Source organism: Pristis pectinata, chromosome 20 (genome assembly GCF_009764475.1).
Source record: "Pristis pectinata isolate sPriPec2 chromosome 20, sPriPec2.1.pri, whole genome shotgun sequence".
NCBI classification, from domain to species: Eukaryota; Metazoa; Chordata; class Chondrichthyes; order Rhinopristiformes; family Pristidae; genus Pristis; species Pristis pectinata.
Window position 1 is genome coordinate 3,437,139 of NC_067424.1, and position 20,935 is coordinate 3,458,073.

Consider the following 20,935-nt stretch of genomic DNA (forward strand, 5'->3'; position numbering starts at 1 on the left):
ATAGACAAAGGAGAGTCAGTGGATGTTGTTTACTTGGATTTTCAGAAGGCCTTTGGCAAGGTACCAGACATGAAGCTGCTAAACAAGATAGGAGCCCATGGTATTACAGGAAAGGTACTATCATGGATAGAGGATTGGCTAACTGGCAGAAAGCAAAGAGTGAGAATAAAGGGGGCCTTTTCTGGTTGAGTTTGGGAACTTCTATGTCCAAACATATCACCAAGAAATATTCAGTTTGTTTTGTGTTCATGCACAATATTATTGCCATCCAGTAAAATCAGTTTGTTAAAATGACTTTTATTGTTGTTTCTACATAAAACTAGATTTAGCATTTACAGAAATTATTATAGACACTTCCCTTAGGGCAGCTTCCTATGTTGGTATTCCTGTTGGAACAGTGGTAGTATTTGGTAGGTCTGCCAGGAATGGGATAGGTACCATCTTCATTATTGTTGCAAAAGGCCACATCATAGTCGCTAAATGTATTTGCACTGATGCATTTCCTTCTGATTGTGTCATAGAGTAGGTCAGAGGAACATTGCCTTACATGTGTTTGGTCACTTTTGCATTTGTAGTATGTGGGAACTGGGATTGCATAAGCACCATCAGGTTTGCCTTTGCAAAAGCTGCTGTCTGCCAAAGTAATTGCTGGAAATAATCTGGGTGGCCAGACACACTTGTCTCTGATACTGTTGTAGAAAGTACCTCTGGGACAGTTCTGAATATGTGTGTCATTGTCAGTACAACGATAGAAGCTGTCTGCGGCACACTCAACTTCGTAGTTACCATTCTTTTTGCCTTGACAGAATTCCAGGTTAGGGCACATGGTGGAAAGCTGTGAATCTGGTGATGTCGAGGTAGGCAACGGAGTCACTGAAAAAAGAAACAGCAAGGTGATTAACCCTACATGCATGTGGCTGCCGATAGCTTCAGGCTTAAAATTATTCTGTGCCTTTCGTTACCAGCAGCACGTCTACATGCACCAGTCTACGTTGGGGGATCGGCGGTGGAGAGGGTCAGTAGCCTTAAATTCCTGGGTGTTAACATATTGGATGACCTGTCCTGGGCACAGCACGTAGAGGCAATCACAAGGAAGGTGCGCCAGCGTCTTCCTTATGAGGTTAAGGAGGTTCAGCTTGTCACTGAACACTCTAACAAGCTTCTGAACATGCTGTTGAAAGTATCCTGACTGGTTGCATCATGGTCTGGTACCGCAATTTGAATGCACAAGAACGCAAAAAGCTGCGAGAAGAATGGACTCTGCCCAATACATCACATCCCTCCCCACCATCGGTAGTATCTACAGGAGGTGCTTCCTCAAGAAGGCAACATCCATCAGCAAAGATCCCCACCATTCGGGCCGTGCCATCTTCTCGCAGCTCCCATCGGGCAGGAGGTACAGAAGCCTGAAGTCCCACACCACTAGGTTCAGGAACAGCTACTTCCCTTCAACCATTCGGTTCTTGAACCAACCTGCACAACCCTCATCACTACAGTTTAGCAACACTATGAACACTTTGATCACTTTGCACTAAAATGACTTTTTTTTTGTTCTAATTGTATTCTTTCTTGTAAAAGTTGGGTGTAATTTATGTTTAATTTGTTTTTCTTGTGAATGTGTCTGTAATATGCCTGTGATGCTACTGCAATTTAGGTTTTTTATTGCACCTATGTACTTGTGCATATGACAAATGCAGAGTCATTGAATCCTACTGCACAGAAACAGGCCCTTTGCCCATCTATTCCATGCTGGCCTGGTTTTCTGCCTAGTCCCATCTACCTGCAGCCCAATCATGTCCCTCCAAACCCCTCCCATCCATGTACCTATCCAAACTTCTCTTAAATGTTACAATTGAACCCGCATCCACCGCTTCCGCTGGCAGCTCGTTCCACACTCGCACCACCCTCTGAGTGAAGAAGTTCCCCCTCAGCTTCCTCTTAAATATTTCACCTTTCACCCTAAACCTATGACCTATAGTTCTAGTCTCACCCAACCTGAGGGGAAAAAGCCTGCATACATTCACCCTATCTATACCCCTCATAATTTTGTATACCTCTATAAGATCTCCACTCATTCTTCTGCGCTCTAGGGAATAAACTCGACTATTGACTATGTGGCAAGGATGACCTTAATAAAACATTCCAAGATGCCTCTCCTGATCCGAATCAGTGTTTTGAATATTGCAGGAAATTTCCCGTACTATATATAAGGTGAAGGTAGATTTGGGATTCCCACTTCCGCACGCACACTGTGCAAGTGGGCCGCAGGAGGTCCACACAAGGTCGGTGCGATCTCTGTTCACTGGTGACCATATATTCCAGGCCATGGAAATTTGTGGCATCAAAAACCATTATCCATATGTAAACCGTGAAGCAGTTACTTAGACTAACCCTCTTTCCTGGCCAGCGGCCCTGTAAGTGTTGCACATCAAGTGTTCACACAAGCACTGCTTAAACTGATGTGGTTTTCTGTTTTCACATCCCTTCAGGCAGTAAATTTCTCATTAGGTAAAAATGTTTCCTCATCTCTCATTATTCTTCCAAATAGTTGGCCCTGTATTGAGCTCTGCTGAGAGATTTAGACCGTTGTGTATGCCCTTTCAAAGCTACTTCAAACTTTATTCACCTCAATTAAATCTCCCCTCCTCTTCATCTAATGCAAAGAAAACTGCTGCAGTCTAGACAGCCTGTTCTCTAAGTTCTCCAGCCCTGGCAGCATTCTTGTAAGTACGCTGTGTCAGTGCCTGTGTTTCCTGTACTAGTGATAGTTGACAGGAACCGTACACACAACCAGCTGCAGCCCAACAGATGTTTTGTGCACTTGTACTCTTTGTACTCTTTATTGCTTGTACACTTGACTACTTGCTCTTGTATTTCTAGGCCTTGCTACTTGACTACTTGCTCTTGTATTTCTATTTACACTTTCCTGCACACCTGATATCTTTCCTCCGTATATAGGTTTCACCCTTATCTTCAATCACAAGGCCACAGTGCAGGAACAAGCCCTTTGGCCAATGATATCTGCTCCGAACATGATGCTAAATTAAGCGAATCCTCTCTGTCTGCACGTGATCCATATCCCTCCATTCCCTGCATGTTCATCTAGCAGCCTCTTAAACATCACCAACACCCCTTCCAGTCCCTTCCAGGCACCCACCGCACTCTGTGTAAGGAAAAAAAACTTGCCCTGCCCATCCCCTTTAAACTCCGCTTCCCCCCCCCCCCCCCAACCTTAAAGCTATGTCCTCTAGTATTTGGCATTTCCACCCTGAGAAAAAAGATTCTGACTGTCTACCCTAGCTGTGCCTCTCATAATTTTACAGTGTTGGTATCTTCTGCAAATGGCTCCAGCATCAAAATCCCAATCTTTAACCCTAACCCCGGACAGTAGGGGACCTAGTGCCAATCTCCACTGCAAAGTTAGTTCCTCACGCAGAACTTTTACAAGCTCCTTGCTAAAATAGGGGAAGGGCAGCGGGACCGCTGTCAGCATTGGCCTTGGCCTGGAGGTGGGAGGGGCCACTGTGGGACCCAGGTCCTCTCTCACACACCCTTCCACCCCCCGCTGACTCTCCCCTGCCCCCACCCACTCCATCTGTCCATCCACACACCCTTCCCACTGGGTCCCCTCCCCTCACTGTTCCCATCTGCCTCATTTGGTTCCACACTCCATCTGCCTCCACCTGTCACCTCCCAGCCTCTGTCTGTCTCCACCCTTCCCTTCTCCCCCACCTGCCTATCGCCCCTCCTAACCTGGATCCACCTATCGCCTGCCAGCTCTTGCCCCTCCCCTTCCCCTTGCCTCTTTATGCCGGCTATCTCCCCTATACACTTTCAGTCCAGGTGAAGGGTCTCAATCCCAATCGTCGACTCTCCATTATTTCCCTGCACTGATGCTGCCTGACCCACTAATTCCTCCAGCAGCTTGTTTTTTGCTCCTTGCTAAAATATATATGTAGTTTACAGCAAATGCATTACCCTTATTGGCTCTCCTTAGAACATCGAACAGTACAACACAGGAACAGGCCCTTCGGCCCACAATGTTGTGCCGAACTAATTAAGCTAATGACACCTAATCCTTTCTGCCTGCATCCTCAAAAAAAACTAACTCGATTTCTCCATAGTAAATCCATGCTACTTATCCTTCTAAATGTCCGTCCTCCAGAATTTTTCCCAGAAGTTGTTGTGTCACTGATCTTGGGCTGAGCTGGCCTATAGTGTCTCAGTTCCTCCCTTACTCGTTAAAACAACAGCACCACGTTAGAATTTCCACTTCCCTGGTGTTGTGCCTTTGATCATTTGGCTTCCAAGAGGAATTGGAAAATGATGGTCAGAGCTTCCACTGTTTACCTCCTTGGTTTTCCTAATGCACTTGCGTATGTTTATACAGAAAGCAAAACAAAAATTCCGATGCTGGAAATCTGACATAAAAACCCAGAATGCTGGAAGTACTCAGCAGGTCAGGAAGCCTCTGTGGTGGGAGAAGAGTTAACGTTTCAGATTGATGATCTTTTAGCAGGACTGAGAAAAGTTGGGAATCGGACATAGTCTAAGTTGCAGGGAATGGGGAGGGATAGAGAGAGAACGTCTGTGAGAGAGTGGAGGACAGAAGTCTGAGTGACACAGGGGTGGTGGTGCAGACTGAGGGAGGGTGATGAAGGCTGGTTAATCACAGCTGATCTGTCAGCAGGAGACACAAGAGTGAAAACCAGTTTTCCTCCCTGTCTCCCCTTCACCTTTCAGCAATTTGAAGGGATCGCTTCCTTTGTGACTCCCTGGTCCACTCTTCCATTCCCACCAGCACTTCCCGTCGTATAGCACCTTCCTACGCAACAGCTGCCCTTTCACTTTTTCTCTTCCCATCATCTAGGAACCCAAACAGGTGAAGCAGCAATTCACGTCACTGAATCAAGTGTCCTTATGCAGAGATCACAATGTGGTCTCCTTTACAATGGAGAAACCCAACATAGATTGGGTAATTGCTTTGCGGAGCACCTGCCCTCAGTCCTCAGGAGTGACCCTGAGCTTCCAGTTCCGTGCCACTAACTCCCCATCCCACTCCAACCTTTCTCTCTGTGGGCTCCTCAGGAGACCCAACACAAGGTTGAGGGAAACCACCTTGTATCTGGGCACCTGGTGGCTTTCCAGATTTTAAAATCAAACTTTCCAATTTGGGTAACTCTTTCTGTTTGTGGAAGAACTGGGCATTTCTTCCTGCCCTCATTTTTGCTCAGTTTTTCTCTTTCTGTAGTACTCTCTGACCTGCTGGGCACGTTCCACAGCCTTGTTATGAACAATGTATTACACAGACAAGGAAGCAAAATGTGCTTCCAACTGCCACGTTAACTTGTTTGGTCTCAGAGGTATACCCATCCCTCCCCAGCCTCTCTCCTACTGAAAGCTAATGTGTTTTCTCTCTTTTCTAGTTCTGACAAATGGTTCTGAACCTGAAACGTTAACTGTTTCTCTTCATAGACGCTGCCTGACCTGCTGAATCTTTCCAGCATTTTTAATTTCAGATTTCCAGCATCTGGAGTTCTTTGATTTTTAATTTGATGTCTCCTATGATATAGGTCTTGCATTGACCCAAATAATAAAATTAAACCATTCATTAAATGTACAATATTTCAATTTCATATTATGAAAAATGTTGCAGATGACATGATTACAATGACATAATTAATTCTTTAAATATTTGATGTAGAAAACATAAATATCTTGTTTTGGAAAGCTATTTTAGATGTAATTTAATTACCTTCTGGGATTTCCTTGGGTTCAGAACCTGAGGAAAGCATAACCTTCAGTTTATTAATCAGGGGGTATTTTCCTTGGTTACAGGAAGTACCTTCGTAGTCATCCTGATCGATTGTCCAAACCATTGCACCTCCAAAGCTATTATTTTTCAACCATTCCACCTGAATGAAAAGAATTTTAAAAATCTTTTAACCTTGGGTGTCCTGGGTTGCAAGTTTTGCCCCTAATGTAGAGTGTTTAATTGTTAATATTTGGGTGCTGGATTACAAAAGGGACACAATGCCTCTGAACACCCAATCTACTGAATGAATCACAATGTCACCACAATTAAATACCCTGCCTATACCTGCTGTAGAGCCTCAGATACCGTCAAAGGTCGTTTGGTGGAGTACAGCGTCCTACTGCCAGTGGCTTGTATTGTATTTTGAACTCTGTGGCCCAAGAACTTCCCAAATAAATGACATTTTTATTTTCAATCCCTGCAGAGAATTTTTTTTGTCTAACATTTTTTTATGAACTCTTATTAGACACAGATATCAAGGGAATACAGGGATAAATTCAGAACTGCCTAAAATGGTATCAAACTTAAAATTACAGTTCTGTTATCACGCTCTCAAGAAGTAAATATATTCGTCAACTGTGATCTAACCTTCTTGCATGTTATATAGTCCAGGTGAATTTACTTTCTTGTTTTTTTATTTTCTCAGGATGTAGGAGGCCATTTGGCCTATTGAGTTTATGCTGGCTCTTGGTGTAGCGGTTAGTGTAATGCTTTACAGCGCCAGCAACCCGGGTTCAATTCCAGCTTTGTCTGTAAGGAGTTTGTACGTTCTCTCCATGTCTGCGTGGGTTTCCTCCGGGTGCTCCGGTTTCTACCCACAGTCCAAAGACGTACGGGTTAGGAAGTTATGGGCATGCTATGTTGGTGCCGGAAGCGTGGCGACACTTGCGGGCTGCCCCCAGAGCACTCAACGCAAAAGATGCATTTCACTGTGTGTTTCGATGTACATGTGACTAATAAAGAAATCTTATTTATTTCCTGGTAACATATTCTTTTCACATCCATCAACCCCACCTTGATCTCCTGCCACCCTCCCACACCAGGGGTAATTTACAGTGGCCAAGCAGCACACCTTCTGAGATGTGGGAGGAGACCAGGGCACTTGGGAGAAACCCATGTGGTCACGGGGAGAATGTGCAAACTCCACACATCCCATCAGTTGTACAAGGATATACAGGAACATGTAATGAATATGACAATAAAATACATACCTTCTTTTCATAGCTCCTCAAATTGTCATAAGAAACCCACTCATCATCAGTGTATGCATATGGAGTTTCCTGTTCCTCAAGCCAATCCTTGGTGGCACCTTTCAAAAAGTTGCATACCTGTAACGATAACATGCAGTATGTACTTTATAATTGCTTCAAAAGTTCTTCAATGCGCTCCATAGCTCTCAAAGTGAAACACAATCTTTGTTCCCTTGGGCATGGATTTTGAGGGGTAGCATGTTTGAGATGATTAAAGCATTACCAGGGTTCCATAGGGTAGATGTTTATTTTATGGAAGAATTAAGAACAAAAGCTCATTAATTTTATTAAGATATGAATGAGTTAGTCATTCTTCATCTTAGACAGCCCCTTGGGGTTGAGGATGACTTATTCATGAATTTGTTCTGTGGGTCTGAAGTAGTGGAAGAGTCCCATGTGGGATCAGACATTGACTGACAGGTCAGGTGGCGGCTAGGTAGTCAGGGATGTTGTGTAACCCTTCTGTTTGTACAGGGTCTTCACTTGGTCTCGTCATGGAGATCTTGGGTGCTCAGAGACTTCCTGAATGCCTCTACTCCATTTTGAGCAGTCACAGAACAGCCATTCCCATTTAAGAACATAAGAAATAGGAGCAGGAGGAGGCCGTTCAGCCCATTGAGCCTGTCTTAAATATATTTAATGAGGTAGCCTCTGCTGCTTCCTTGGGCAGAGAATTCCACAGATTCACTCTGGGAAAAGCATTCCTCCTCATCTCCGCCCTAAATCTACTAAATATTTAAGAAGGAAATCAGGAAACACTTTGTTGTTGCAAAACGAAGAAATCTGCAATTCTCTTCCCTAAAAGTTCTGGCTACTGGGACATCAAGTGAAGCTTTAATGACTGAGAATTATAGATTATTGTTGGGAAGGGATGTCCAAATGTTGGGAACCAAGGTTGTTAAATAGACAAGGTACAGACCCTCACAGCCTACTTATAGGGTGGGGGGGGGGGGGGAGTGGGTGCTGAATAGCCAATGATCTTAATTTTATTTTAGACTAGACTGGATTAATGTTTAAGTCATATAGAGTATAAACACATTATTTAAGGGAAAAGGTGCTAATACAAGACTAGACGCCGGAATCTGGAGCAACAAACAATCTGCTGGAGGAACTCAGCGGGTCAAGCAGCGTCTGTGGGGGAGAGGGATGGTCAGCGCTTCAGGTTGTGACCCTATATCAGGACTCTTGTCCCGAGTCCGGATGAAGGGTCTCCACCCGAGATGTCGGCTACCCTCTCCCTCCACGGATGCTGCTCGACCCGCTGAGCTCCTCCAGCAGTTCGTTTGTTGGTTGAGGGGAAAGTGTAGTCTTGCACTTCCCCCGCAGGTTACCTTTCATTTACTTTGCTGCAATATGTGGGAATTGGGTTAGACAATGATCATCCCCAAAGGTGAAGCTGCTTCCTAAACTACCTTTGCATTCAAAAAGATGAGGATGTAGTGTGTATGAGTGCAAGTGTACCTGTAAGAACTGAGTCTACCAAGTAGTGTGACGATTGATGCATTGCTGTACCAGTCACTGCTGTAAGTTGGGTTTACAGTCCTTCAATAAAGGATACTGTGTTGGCTGCTCTGCCTCGTTATTTACCTTGGTAAGCAGCAGTACCAGTGAGCCATGGACACTAAAGGCTCTAAGTGAAACAATTATCTAGAAATAATGGGAACATGATGTGAAATGTTAAATTTTATGAATGGGTAAACGTTACTGGCATCGGCTGTGTGTTTGTATATTTAGACTAATATTTAGACTCAGCAGGGCATAGACATTCATACAGAGCGCTGGTAACCTGAGGCAGTCCCATCCACCCACCCTGGACATTCTCTCTTCTCCCCCCTCCCATCGGGCGGAAGGTGCAAAAGCCTGAAAGCACGTACCACCAGGCTCAAGGACAGCTTCTATCTCGCTGTTATAAGACTATAGAATGGTCCCCTAGTACGACAAGATGGACTCTTGACTTCACAATCTACCTCATTATGACATTGCACCTTAGTGTCTACCTGCACTGCACTTTCTCTGTAACTGTAACACTTTACTCTGCATTCTGTTATTGTTTTCCCTTGTACTACCTCAATGTACTGATGTGATGAAATGATCTGTATGGATAGCATGCAAAACAAGTTTTTCACTGTACCTCGGTACGTGACAATAATAAACCAATTCAATTCAATTCAGTCTGCTTGACAAATTCAATCCTTTCCCTATCACTGCAGTTGAACTTTGTTAACAGCACAAGGAATTTTCACTCAGAATAATCCTGATTGTCATTTTAAAGCATGCAGTGAGACCCTAGTATGTACATTGGATAGCTAAGGTAAGATAAGATTTCTTTATTAGTCACATGTCTATCGAAACACATAGTGAAATGCATCTTTTGCGTCGAGTGTTCTGGGGGGCAGCCCGCAAGTGTCGCCACGCTCCCGGCACCAACATAGCATGCCCACAACTTCCTAACCCGCACATCTTTGTTGTACATTTCATTAAGAAGGGCAGCAGGGATATGCCAAGGAACTACAAACTAGTGAGCCTTACATCGGTGGTTGGAGGGACTTGTAAGAGACAGGATTTATTTGCATTTGGAAAGGCAAGGACTGATTAAGGATCATCAGCATGGCTTCGTGTGTGGGAAATCATGTCTCATGAATTTGATTGAGGTTTTTTGAAGAAGCAATGACTGATGAGGGTAGGGCAATAGACGTTAAGTCTTTGACAAGGTCCCCTGTGTTAGGCTGATCTGCAAGTTGAGATCACATGGGATTCACGGTGAGCTACTGAACTGGATACAAAATTGGCTTGGCGCCAGGAAGCAGAGGATGGCAATTTTTTAGATGGTCTGTAACCAGTGGTGTGCTTCAGGGATCGGTGCTGGGTCCCCTGTTGTTTGTCATCTATATTAATGACTTGGATGAGAATGTCGTAGGTGGCACCAAAACTGGTGGTGTGCTGGACGGTGAAGAAGATTGTCTGAGGTTACAACAGGTCTTGATCAACCGGGGAAGTGAGCAGAGGAATGGCAGGTGGAATTTAATTCAGACAAATGTGAAGTGAAACATTTTGGGAAGTTAAGCCAGGGTAGGACTTACACAGTGAATTGCAGGCTCCTCGGGAGTGTGGTTGAACAAGGAGACCTCAGGGTACAAGTGCATAGTTCCCTGAAAGTGGCAACACAGGTAGGTAGATAGTGAAGAAGGCACATAGCATGCTTGCATCAGTGGTCGAGGCACTGGGTACAAGAGTTTGGATATCATGTTCCATTGTACCAAGTGTTGGTTAGGCTGCACTTGGTATTGTGTGTAGATCTGGTTGCTAAACTACACAAAGATGTGATTAAACTAGACATGGTGCAGTAAAGGTTCACAGGAATGTTGCCGGGACTGCAGTGTTTGTTAGAGACTGGATAGAGCATTTGTTTGTTTACCGATGCAGTTCTTTAAACACTTGGCTACGAATGAAGAAAATTGTATTAATGTTGATCTGTATGGTATCAGAATTCAGGGAATGAGAATATGAAGATGGAGTTTATATGTGTATTATAATCAAATCACATACTCTGGCATGTAGTATGTACTGTACTTTCAGTAAAGAAAGCCAGCAATATTACCATAGTAAGTCACAGCCATAGCACTTTAGGGGGCCAAATGCAAGATGGAAGTATACAGTAAATGGTAGGAGCCTTAGGGTCATTGATGTACAGAGGAATCTTGGGGTGCAAGTCCATAGCCCCCTGAAAGTGGCAACACAAGTAGTGTTGAGAAAGTATACGGCATACTTGCTGTCATTGGTCGGGGTGTTGTGTATAAAAGTCGGGATGTCACGTTGAAGTTGTATGAAACTTTGTTTAGGCTACGTTTGGAGTGTTGTGTGCAGTTCTGGTCATCCCATTGCAGGAAGGATGTGGAAGTTTTGGAGAGGGTGCAGAAGAGGCTCACCAGAAGGCTGCCTTGATTAGAGGGTATTAGGTATCAGACAATCTTGGGTTGTTTTCTTTGGCGCGTCGGAGGATGAGCAGAGACCTAATAGGTTTATAAATTTATGAGGAGTATAGATAGGATAGGTAGTCCCATGGTGGAAATGTCAAATACTAGAGGGCATAGCTTTAATGTGTGTGTGGGGGAGGGAGTTTAAAGGAGATTTTTGAGGCAACTTTTTTACACAGAGGCGGTGGGTGCCTGGAATGAGCTGCCGGGGTGGTGGTGGAAGCAGATACAACAGCAACGTTTAAGAGGCATTTAGACCGGCACATGAACAGGCCAGGACTGGGGGGGATGTGGACCATGTGCAGGCAGATGGGATCAGTTAGGATTGACATCATGGTTGGCACAGATGTGGTGGGCCGAAGGGCCTGTTCCTGTGCTGTACTGTTCTGTGTAAGGCAACCAAAGTGTGATGATGAAAACATCATTCATATAATTACCCATAAATAAGTAAACTAGAATGTCAGTTATTGTATTGGCAATTATTAATTATTGCAATTAATGTTAGATGGTAATTGTTAGAGTAAATTTTATAATGACTTCCGTTCACGTGTCAGTGTGATCAGTAAATCATGAGAGTGTTGCTATGATAAGTTTACATTTCCATTAGGGGCCTGATGCATTGCTTGTTAGTAATAGTTGCAATAAATAGTAATAATCGAAGTGCACTCCTTTTCTGTAAGATTGACAAGCTGCTGAAGTAACACTGTGCATCAGACCGTACCTCAAAGTATGCTAAAATTCCAGCTGATTTGGTGCAGTTCCCCGGTGCCCCCGGACCACATGCTGAAGCACCAGGTCTGCTGTCGGGAGAACAGAGAGTAAAAGTACGTCCGTACGTTGGGAATCCAACCAACAGCTTTTCTGCTGGAGCACCGTGTTCTTTCCAGTAATTTGTAGCAAACTCCTGTAAGAAAGGATTTTATTGGAACTGATTCCCTGAATTTACATTCTAGGAAACTGGACAAGAGTTACAAGTGGTAATGCATGAAGGAGGTATATACATACTACATTAAAGTATCTGTCATCATTTTTGTCATGAGGACTCCTGTACAGTGGACTATTAGGTCCAGTTTTTAAATCCCATGGACCATGGAACTCGTAGGTCATCACACCAATAAAATCCACGTGTCTGTACAAGATAAAAATGTGTTGAGAATCACACTGAAGGAAGTTTCTATTGCAACCACTGATGTTATGGCTGGACAACCATGGTAATCTATCCTTTTACCAGCATCTCCGCAACTTATTGGTCAATCATAATTAATAAAAAAAATGAGAATATTAATGACCAAGGTACATCCATTATATCCATCTAGTTGGTTTATTCAAAAACCAATCTACTGACTTAGAGTCATAGAGTCATACAGCATGGAAACCTTCGGTCCAACTGGTCCATGCCGACCAAGATACCCAAGCAAGCCAGTCCCATTTGCCTGTGTTTAACCCATATCCTTCCAAACCTTTCCTATCCGTGTACCGTCCAACTGTCTTTTAAATGTTATTGCACCTGCCTCAACCTCTTCCTCTGGCAGCTTATTCTACATAAAGACTACCCTCTGTGCAAATAAAGTTTCCCCTCAAGTTCCTATTAAATCTCTCCCCTTTTAAGTCTCTCTTCACTTTAAGCTTTTACCCTCTATTTCTTGATTCCACAGCCCTAGGAAACAGTCTGTGCATTCACCCTATCTGTGCCCCTTGTGATTTTATACATTTGTCCTCTCACTATATCACCCCCTCTTCTCTCTCTGAAAGTGAATTTATTTACTTACAACTTGCATCACTGATTTTGCTGCTTTAGCGAGATTTTTTTAAATAACTTAATCCACAATTCTTATTCATTGCATGTTTCATCTGACCTTTGGTCTCCTGTCCTGATGTTTGAAATGTTCATTGGACACTTTTGTAATAACATGGCCCTTATTCAAAGTCATGGTTATTATCTGCAGGGTTTTGATGAATATATTTAGGGTAGAACATGATTAAAGTTGTACCAGTTACAAAATGAACTCCAACGTACTCTGAAATCTTTTCTATTTCATATCCTGCTTGAATGTTTCTTATTGCAGACGCTACTACAACTGAAAGTAGTAGTCGGGGTTTGTTGGTCTCATTGGATTCTTTCTCAAACTCTTCCAGGAGCTCCTATTAATTAACAAATAACCAACAGTTTGTTAAGAAAATTACAGCAATGAAACATGATATGCTACAGGTTGAAAATATAATTTTTATGTCTAGTGCAATGGTAATGAAAAATTTAGTAATGGAGACACAATTCTGTAATGATTACTGTTCTTTATCATTATAACTGTGTCACACTATTTCCTTCAGATTATGCCAGTCCTCGGTGTAGAAAAGGCAGCTGATCATCCGGAAAGATGCTTTGCATCAGCAATGTGAAGTTCACAGGACTACCCTGAGATGATGACCCTTCTCCCTTGATATGGAGAAGTGACCATCTCCAGGTTTGGAACAGCTGTGGTTGGTAACTCCCCATGGATGATTTTAAAAGCCTCCATTAGATCATCCCTCAACCATCAGACTTCCAGGCAACACAAGTTCACCTGACACAACCTGACCTTGTAGTTTAATCCTTTCTGTACTATCAACATTCTGATCAATTTGCACTGTAATTTGTCCAAAATCAATATATTTTCTCTGATGTATCTCATCAGAAGTTGAATGCAGCTTTCCAGATGAGGCCTAACTAAGATGTTGTGAGGCTGGAACTTCGCTCCATCACTTTAGTCTCCCAGTTTCCTTGAGATAAAGGCCAACATTCCATTAGCTTTATAGTCAGGAAAAATTCTGTCATGTTTACCTCCCAACAAGTGAGAGATCTGATGTGTGCAGCTCACCTGAACCAAGAAAGTGAATCGCTGTTTGTCCTCAGGTGGGCTTCTGTTAAACCCTGGGTACTCCCAGTGCAGGTCCAAACCATCAAACTCTTTTTCTCTTAGAAGCTTAATTGCAGATGTAATGAAGATTAAGCGAGTTTCTTTACTAACAGCCATGGCAGTGAACCTGAAAAAATAGGTTTGGAAACAATATGGTCAGCGTAACTTTCATACATGAAGTTTCTAGTCTTGCTCATGGCTGGCTGAGAAGGATCTTTTATTTATTAATAGTTAAACGTCCTTTCAGAATTTAATCTTCCAAACTCTGCAGTTGGATTATGAGGGAATATCCCGTAAAGACACACAGTCCCTGATGAATGTTCAGTTGCTGTATCATGTTCATACCTGGTTACAAAACCAGCACTTCTTCAAAATGCTTGTACTTTTATTAGTCACATGTACATTGAAACACACAGTGAAATGCATCTTTTGCGTAGAGTGTTCTGGGGGCAGCCCACACGTGTCGCCACGCTTCTGGCATCAACAGAGCATGCCCACAACTTCCTAACCCGTACGTCTTTGGAATGTGGGAGGAATTTTAGTGGTTGTTATTTTCCATTATCTTGCTGAGTTGAGCTGACTATACCAGTGATATTACACTGCTATCACTTGACTTAGTACCATCATGTTCTCTGAAGTGACCTTCCTATCTACCTTCTGGTGGCGAACTAGGTTTTTCATAAATTTATTCAATTTATTTCCCATTCTTCTCATCTGACTGATGACACCACTGTAGTGGGCCAGATCTCCAATAACGATGAGATGGAGTACAGGAAGGAGATAGAGAGCCTAGTGGCATGGTGTCAGGACAACAACCTTTCCCTCAATGTCAGCTAAACAAAGAAGCTGGTCATTGACTTCAGGAAGCGGCGCAGAGTACACACCCCTGTCTGCATCAATGGTGCTGCGCTGGAGATGGTTGAGAGCTTCAAGTTCCTAGGTGTAAATATCACCATTAACTTGTCGTGGTCCAACCACGCAGATGATACGGCCAAGAAAGCACACCAGCTCCTCTACTTCCTCAGAAGGATAAGGAAATTCGATATGTCCTCATTGACCCTCACTAATTTTTATAGATGCACCATAGAAAGCATCCTATCTGGATGCTTGGTATGGCAACTGCTCTGCCCAAGACTGCAAGAAGTTGCAGAGAGTTGTGGACACAGCTCAGCACATCATGAAAACCAGCCGACCAACTTATGGCCGTCTGTAAACATGGAATATGTTTGTAACCTGGGGACAGCCTGTAATCATAAATACATGGACTGTGTGTTGAAAGGAATTGCAGAGAGTTGTGAACGCAGCCCAGTCCATCATGCAAACCAGTCTCCCCTCACGGACTCCGTCTACATTTCCCACCTCCTCAGGAAAGCAGCCAACATAATCAAGGACCCCTCCCACCCTGGTCATTCTCGAGAGCACGTACCACCAGGCTCAAGGACAGCTTCTATCCCGCTGTTATCGGACTCTTGAATGGACCACTCATACGGTAAAAGATAAACTCTTGATCTCCCAATCTACCTCATCGTGGCCCTTGCACTTTATTGTCTGCCTGCACTGCATTTCTCTGTAACTGTAACACTATATTCTGCATTCTGTTTTCTTTTCCCTGTCTTGATGTGATTATGTCTGGAATGAGCTGTCTGGATGACATGCAAACAAAACCTTTCACTGTATCTCAGGACATGTGACAATAATAAACTAAACATAAACCTAAACTGTGTCTTTCTTTGGTTGTTCTTGAATTGTATTCAGAGACCTCTGACTCACTAATTTCATTAATAAAGGTTTCTACTTCTTAATCAGATGGATGTTTCTGGGTGCTCTGGTCTCCTCCCACATCCCGATGACTTGCTGGTAGGTTAAATAACTATAAATTACCCCTGCTGTAGTAAGTGGAAAAAAAACTGAAAGGTGTTGATGGGCATGTGTGAGGGACAATAAGTAGTAGGGACACAGGAAATAAGGGGAGGAGGGGTGGGACTGTTGGGATTGCTTCCCTGGGAGCTGGCATGGATTCAATTGATTGAATAGCCTTCTGTGTCATAAGTAGCAAACAACGTTCAGACTATGACCCTTTGGACTGAACACACTCCACAGCACAACTAGACATCTTATCCTAAACTTGGACTACAACCAGTTCTGGTAGTAAGGTTGCTGGCAGTACTGATGTGAAAGGAGCAACACGCCAGGCAGTTTGTGGAGCACTACATTATATTGGCTGCAACATAACTTTGCTTTAAGCCAGATGCATCATGGCTTGGTATGGCAACTGCAGAGAGTTGTGGACACAGCTCAGCATATCACAGAAACCAGCCTCCCCTCCATGGACTCTGTCTACATTTCTCGCTGCCTCAGTAAAGCAGCCAACATAATCAAAGACCCTACCCACCCCGGAGTTATAAGACTATTGAATGGTCCCCTAGTACGATAAAATGGACTCTTGACCTCACAATCTACCTTGTTATGGCCTTGCACCTTATTGTCTGCCTGCATTGTACTTTCTCTGTAACTGTAACACTTTATTCTGCATTCAGTTATTGTTTTCCCTTGTACTACCTCGATGCACTGTGTAGTGAATTGATCTGCATGATGGGATGCAAAACAAAGTTTTTCACTGTACCTTAGACATGTGACAATAATAGACCAATTTACCAATTTACCACCTCAGTCAAGGTACCAGTGCAGAAATTACAGAATATTTAAACAGGATGAGGCTATTCAGCCCATTAAGTTTGTACCAGCTCGATGCAAGAGAAATCCACCCAGTCTCCCTCCTCGCCCTCTCCCCAGAGCCCTGCAACTATTCCCTTTTAGATACTTATCCAACTTATCTGCATTCTGAAGGTTACCGTGATCCATTTAACTTTCTATTATTGTGCTAAGAGCTCAGGTTGGACTTGCATGCATTTCTTCTGGTACACAATCTGCAATTCTTGCAGTCAATGACCCATTTATAAGTAGAACATTTCAATCAAAAAAGAGCCTTACATTTCAGTTCCAAAGTTCCAGCCACCGACAGATAAGAGTGTTTGTAAATTTGGGTTTCTGTGAAAATCAGAGGAGATAATCATTTTTAAAAGAGCACAAAAAAACGAGAAAGAGCAGTCAGACCCCACCAACAAATCACGATGATGTCCTGCACTTTCATTCTTGCACTTGGTACCACAATTCATTGGCACAACCCCTGCTGAATTACTGCCAATGGAACAACCCCTGGCTGATAGAAGGACCTCATCCTGATGCTACTGTCTTACTGACCTTCACAAATCAATCACGTGCTGATGGGGTAAAGTTACTTTTCTGGCATTCCATTTAAGGTGGATAATGCAGGTATGCATAACAACTGCATCTAGGAGTCTGTACATGTCTGTACAGAAACTATGTCTGTATTTACCATAAAGAAGGACATGGAAGCTGGTGAATCCAGGGAAGAGAACGGGGATATGCTGGAGCATATCAACATTACGAAGCAGGATGTGTTGGAGGTCTTGAAATGGATAAAGATGGATAAATCCCTAGAGCCCGACCGGGGTATCCTAGGATATTATGGGAAGCAAGCAAGGAGATTGCTGGGGTCCTGGCAGAGATTTTTGTATCTTCATCAACCACGGTGAGGTACTGGAAGACTGGCTAACGTTGTGCCTTTATTTAAGCCAGGGTTAGGGCCAGCGCCTTACATCAGTGTTGGGAAAGTTATTGGAAGGGATTTATTTGCACTTGGAAAGGCAAGCACTGATTGGTGATAGTCAGTGTGGTTCTGTGCATGGGAAATCGATTTGTTTGGATTTTTGAAGAGGTGCCCAAAGTTGACACGAGTGGGTGGTACGCATTGCCTACATGGATTTTGGCAAGGTCCTGCATGGTTGGCTGATCCAAACACTGAGAACGCAGGCGATGCAGGGTGGGCTAGCCAACTGGGTGTAAAATTAGCTTGGTGGGAGGAGTCAGGAGGTGGTAGTGGGGGGTTGATTTTCACACAGGAGGTCTGTGACCAGTGGTGTGCTGGCCGTGGGGATTGGTGATGGCTCCTCTGTGGTTCATCATTTATATTAATGGTTTGGTTGAGAATGTGGATGCATGATTAGGAAGTTTGCAGATGACACCAAAATGGTGGAGTGGTGGACAGTGAAGAAGGTTGTCTAAGGTTACAACAGGATCTAGATTAACTGGAGAAGGGGGAATTAAAGGGAATGGCTGATGGAATTTAACTCAGATCAACGCAAAGTGATGCATTTTGGAAGTTAAACCAGGCCAGGGGAATATTATTGAACAGGGAGACCTATGGGTACTAATACATAGGACCTGAAAGTGGTCACATAGGTGGGCAGAGTGGTGGTGTATGGTATACTTGCCTTCATCAGGCGGGGTGTTGAGTACAGGAGTTGGGACATCACGAAACAGTTGTATTAGTTGTTGATTAGCCCATAATTGGAGTACTGTGTGCAGTTGTGGTCATCACACTATGGGAAGGATGTGGTTAAGGTAGAGAGCATGCAGAAAAGATTTGCCTGGCCGAATGGGTTTGAGAGATTGGATAGGCTGGGACTGTTTTCCCTGGAGTGAAGGATACTGAGTGGTAACATGACAGAGGTACATAAAATTATGAGAGGTATCGATAGGGTAGATAGCTGGACTCTGTTTTCCAGGGTAAGGGTGTCTAAGACTAGAGGGCACAGGTTTAAAGTGAGAAGGGGATCTGAGGGGTAAATGTTTCACACAACGAGTAGCTGGTATTTGGAATGAGCTGCCAGAGGTGGTGGTGGAGGCAGGAACAGTAACAACATTTAAGGGGCATCTGGCGAGGTGCTTGACTGAGCAGAGGATTGAGGGATGTGGAATTAATGCAGGCAAGTGGGATTGGTATCGATAGGCCTGTTGGTTGGCGTAGACATGATGGGCTGAAGGGCCTGTTTCTATGGTGTATTACTGCATGACTTGATTTTTACTAGTGGTTAATGCCATTGTGAATTGGGAAAAAATTTTCTATTTGTCAACACTAATTAATTTCCTTCAGTGTTGAACTCTGCGTGACTGTTTTAGCAGAATATTTAATAGTTACCATAGCAACTTTCACAGTGAAAGACTTTTTCTAATTACTTCAGACTCATTTATGTATGTACAATATATTCATTCATATTTACTATTAAGCTGCAGGTATGGTCCAGCATTATTATCACAATTAATTTATCTGTTTAGAAAAGAAAGTACAATTCCCTGATTACGTTAATATCTTGTGAAGAAGTTAACAGCAGAACTTAAAATTTATGTTCATAGTTGAAATAACCAAAGAAACTTTTCACAAGGTAACATCACATACCTTTTTTTAAGATTATTAAATGATACGTAAAGATTTTTATCCTCCTCTTCGCCTGGAACTATTTGATGGTTCTTGTCAACATAAGCATAAGCATAAGTAAGGTGCGTGCATAACTTGGGGTTAATTTCTTCTGGTGAGATCTTACAGTCTCCTCGTTTATTGGCCCAGTTTGGGTAGTAACAAACTATCTTGTAATCCTTACCTAAAGCTGTTTGAGAAAAAGATATTAGTTGGTTATTTGTGCAATTAGAATATACATTTGAAGAAGATAATATCAGAAGTAGAAGCATTCTTAAGTAACACATAACCTTTGTATAAATGTAAACATACTGGTGAAATCAAAGACCCCACCCACCCCGGACATTCTCTTTTCTCCCCCCTCCCTTCGGGCAGAAGATACAAAAGCCTGAAAGCACGTACCACCAGGCTCAAGGACAGCTTCTATCCCATTGTTACAAGACTATTGAATGGTTCTCTAGTACGATGTTGGACTCTTAACCTCACAATCTACCTTGTTATGACCTTGCACCTTATTGTCTGCCTGCACTGCACTTTCTCTGTAACTGTAACACTTTATTCTGCATTCTGTTATTGTTTTCCCTTGTACTACCTCAATGCACTGTTGCAATGGAATGATCTGTGTGGATGGCATGCAAACCAGTTTTTCACGGTACACATGACAATAATAAACCAATTTACCAATTTACCTGTTACTTGCTGCTGTCAAGGCAAAAAGCACACTGGCATTTAACTATCAGCTCCACTTACAGACAAAGAGTTCTTAGCTGAGTTGAATGTGCAGCCGTGGATACCTCTCAAATACCTCAGATCGGTCACTCTGCCACAAACTACAGGTATTATTTAACTTTGCTCACTTTCAGATAAACAGTTTACCTTGTAATATTTGAAATGTTAACATAAATATTCATAGCATCACCATATGATAACTTCAGTGCTGGCTGGAGGTTGCTGCTTACCATCGTACACTTGTAACAGCAGGACCAATCCCACTAAAGTAGTAGAAACAAGAATTGAAAATCTTAGCATATATTGAAATATACATGTTGTACATCAGCTTAGACATTTAACTCATCATTTGATAAAAACTCATCATGTTAACTAAGGTATTTTTAAATATGTGCTTCATGTCATTAAGATATTTGGGTGAATATTATCCTTACCAACACATAGAATGATCTTTGCCATCTCGCTCCTCTTGATCTGGGAACAATGCTTTTGGAAGGTTGTTAATATGATGCTGGTTAGCACTGTACGCTGCTCAGAGTGTGACCTGGTTATAGATATCCTACATGTCAATATTTCATCTGAGCAAAGGAAGCAATGCAATCAAAGTCCCAATAAATTATCAACCAGGCAATGAGAGACAAAAGGCGAATGTGGGTGGAAATGCAGAAAATGTTTAAAGTTCAAAGGTACGAGATAACCCATCAAACAGAGTCAACATGAGAGCAGACTTTTTCCAAACAGCCAATCCCTCGCCTGCCTTGGGTTTAACTTACCCTTGATCTCGGTTCCAAATGGCATACTCCATAAACTGGGGCTGTGATGCCTTAGTGTGGACTCTCCATCCATCAGGACCATGCTCCTGGTATCTGTCTACACCTGCTGGAACTTTATGTGTTTCTATGAGATCCCCTCTTACCTTCTATACTCCAGTGAAC

At 43.0% G+C, this 20,935-nt stretch overlaps 1 protein-coding gene across 1 annotated transcript; it reads right to left on the bottom strand.

Moving 5' to 3' along the window:
• Positions 1-277: 277 nt before the first annotated feature.
• Positions 278-20,630, bottom strand: LOC127580754 (acidic mammalian chitinase-like). Its single transcript, XM_052034576.1, has 11 exons — positions 20,435-20,630; positions 20,231-20,263; positions 19,254-19,461; positions 16,925-16,981; positions 13,895-14,060; positions 13,057-13,181; positions 12,045-12,168; positions 11,761-11,943; positions 7,027-7,143; positions 5,756-5,915; positions 278-873 (listed from the first exon to the last, which is right to left on the bottom strand). Exons 1-11 carry the CDS (start codon positions 20,457-20,459, stop codon positions 326-328), a joined length of 1,746 nt encoding a protein of 581 aa, XP_051890536.1. The 5' UTR covers positions 20,460-20,630; the 3' UTR covers positions 278-325.
• Positions 20,631-20,935: the final 305 nt, after the last annotated feature.